The 1,256-nt window shown below is 51.8% G+C and overlaps 1 protein-coding gene across 1 annotated transcript; it reads right to left on the reverse strand.

Annotated features, from left to right (window-relative positions):
- Window positions 1–150: 150 nt before the first annotated feature.
- On the reverse strand, window positions 151–1,246 carry POLA2 (polymerase (DNA directed), alpha 2, accessory subunit; the record flags this gene model as incomplete). Its single annotated transcript, XM_010193226.1, has 6 exons — window positions 151–253; window positions 449–491; window positions 570–632; window positions 726–881; window positions 997–1,085; window positions 1,177–1,246. Coding segments are annotated over 6 exons (524 nt in total), but the record flags the coding sequence as incomplete, so codon positions are not given.
- Between the last annotated feature and the right edge of the window lie 10 nt (window positions 1,247–1,256).

Here is a 1,256-nt window from a genome sequence, read left to right on the forward strand (position 1 = left end):
GTTAGAACATATATAACATTAAAATGTAACATATATATTATATATCCACTAATATATAACACCAATAAAATGTTTAATTACCAGAAATCCTTAATTCTACTTATCATAATGAGTTAATGAATGAATGAATGAATTCAGGGCCGCTCTCACCAGGACGCAGAGGTGGGGGCGCTCGCGGGCGATGACCTCCAGGAGGTCGCTGAGGGGGTCGTAGGCGACGCTGTCGGAGGTGGTGAAGGGTCCGCAGGCCACCAGCACCGTCAGCTGCTCTGCGGGGGAGTTTTGGGGATGAAAAGTGAGATTTGGGGGCAAAAAGGGAGGTTTTTGGACAAAAATTTGAGGTTTGGGGACAAAAAAATTAGAATTTTGGACAAAAAAATAGAGTTTGGAGGCAAAAAAATGGGGTTTTGGGGCAAAAAAAGGCAATTTTGGGGCAAAAAATGCTCACCTGAGGACGGCTGCGTCGGCGCGTGGAAGGGAAGGGGCACCCCCTGCGGATAGAGTAGAAAATGACCCCAAAATGTTCATTTTTCACCCCGAAACGCGGCCCCCGGTGCCGGCGGCGTCACCTCGTAGATCTTGGACACCACCATCTTCCTCCCGGTGCTGTTGGTCCCCTCCAGCGCCACCACCTGGAGGTGTTTTTTTTGGGGGGGATAAAATGATGTCGGGGTCCAAATTTGGGGTGTTTTCACCCCCAAAAAACCACCCCTTTATGATGTCACCTGGCCGGGAAAAAGGGAATATTCCCTCAATTCGGAGAGGTCGAGGGGTATTTGTGCGCCTGACGAGTGCTCCCGGTCGCCCGCCAGCACCACCGATTGTGCGTTGAGCTTCCCGTTGCCATCACAACCGATCTGGCCCAACGTCGTCACCGCTTCCTGCGGGGGATGACCCAAAAAACAGAGAGGTTTACCCCAAAATATCAAGAGAAGACCCCCAAAATCTCAAGAAGAGACCCCTAAAAAGGTTGTACGGGGGTTTTTTGGGGGTCACCTGCGCCGGGAGGGCCACGGAGGCGAAGTCCTCCAAGCGGTGGTGGCTCTTCAAGGCGTCACCGAGCTCCTCGATCCTCCACGACAACACTACAACGGGAAGGGGAGCACGGGTGTTGAGTACCCCCAAAAAACACCCTAAAACCCCGGAATTACCCCCAAAACCGAGGCCGGGCGTCACCTTCGCGGACGTCGAGCGGTTTCTGGAACATGAATTTGTAGCTTTTTGTCAGGTTTTCTTCCGGGGAACCGAAAAGTTTG

Source organism: Mesitornis unicolor, unplaced genomic scaffold, assembly GCF_000695765.1.
Source record: "Mesitornis unicolor isolate BGI_N332 unplaced genomic scaffold, ASM69576v1 C13233017, whole genome shotgun sequence".
Taxonomy (NCBI): Eukaryota; Metazoa; Chordata; class Aves; order Mesitornithiformes; family Mesitornithidae; genus Mesitornis; species Mesitornis unicolor.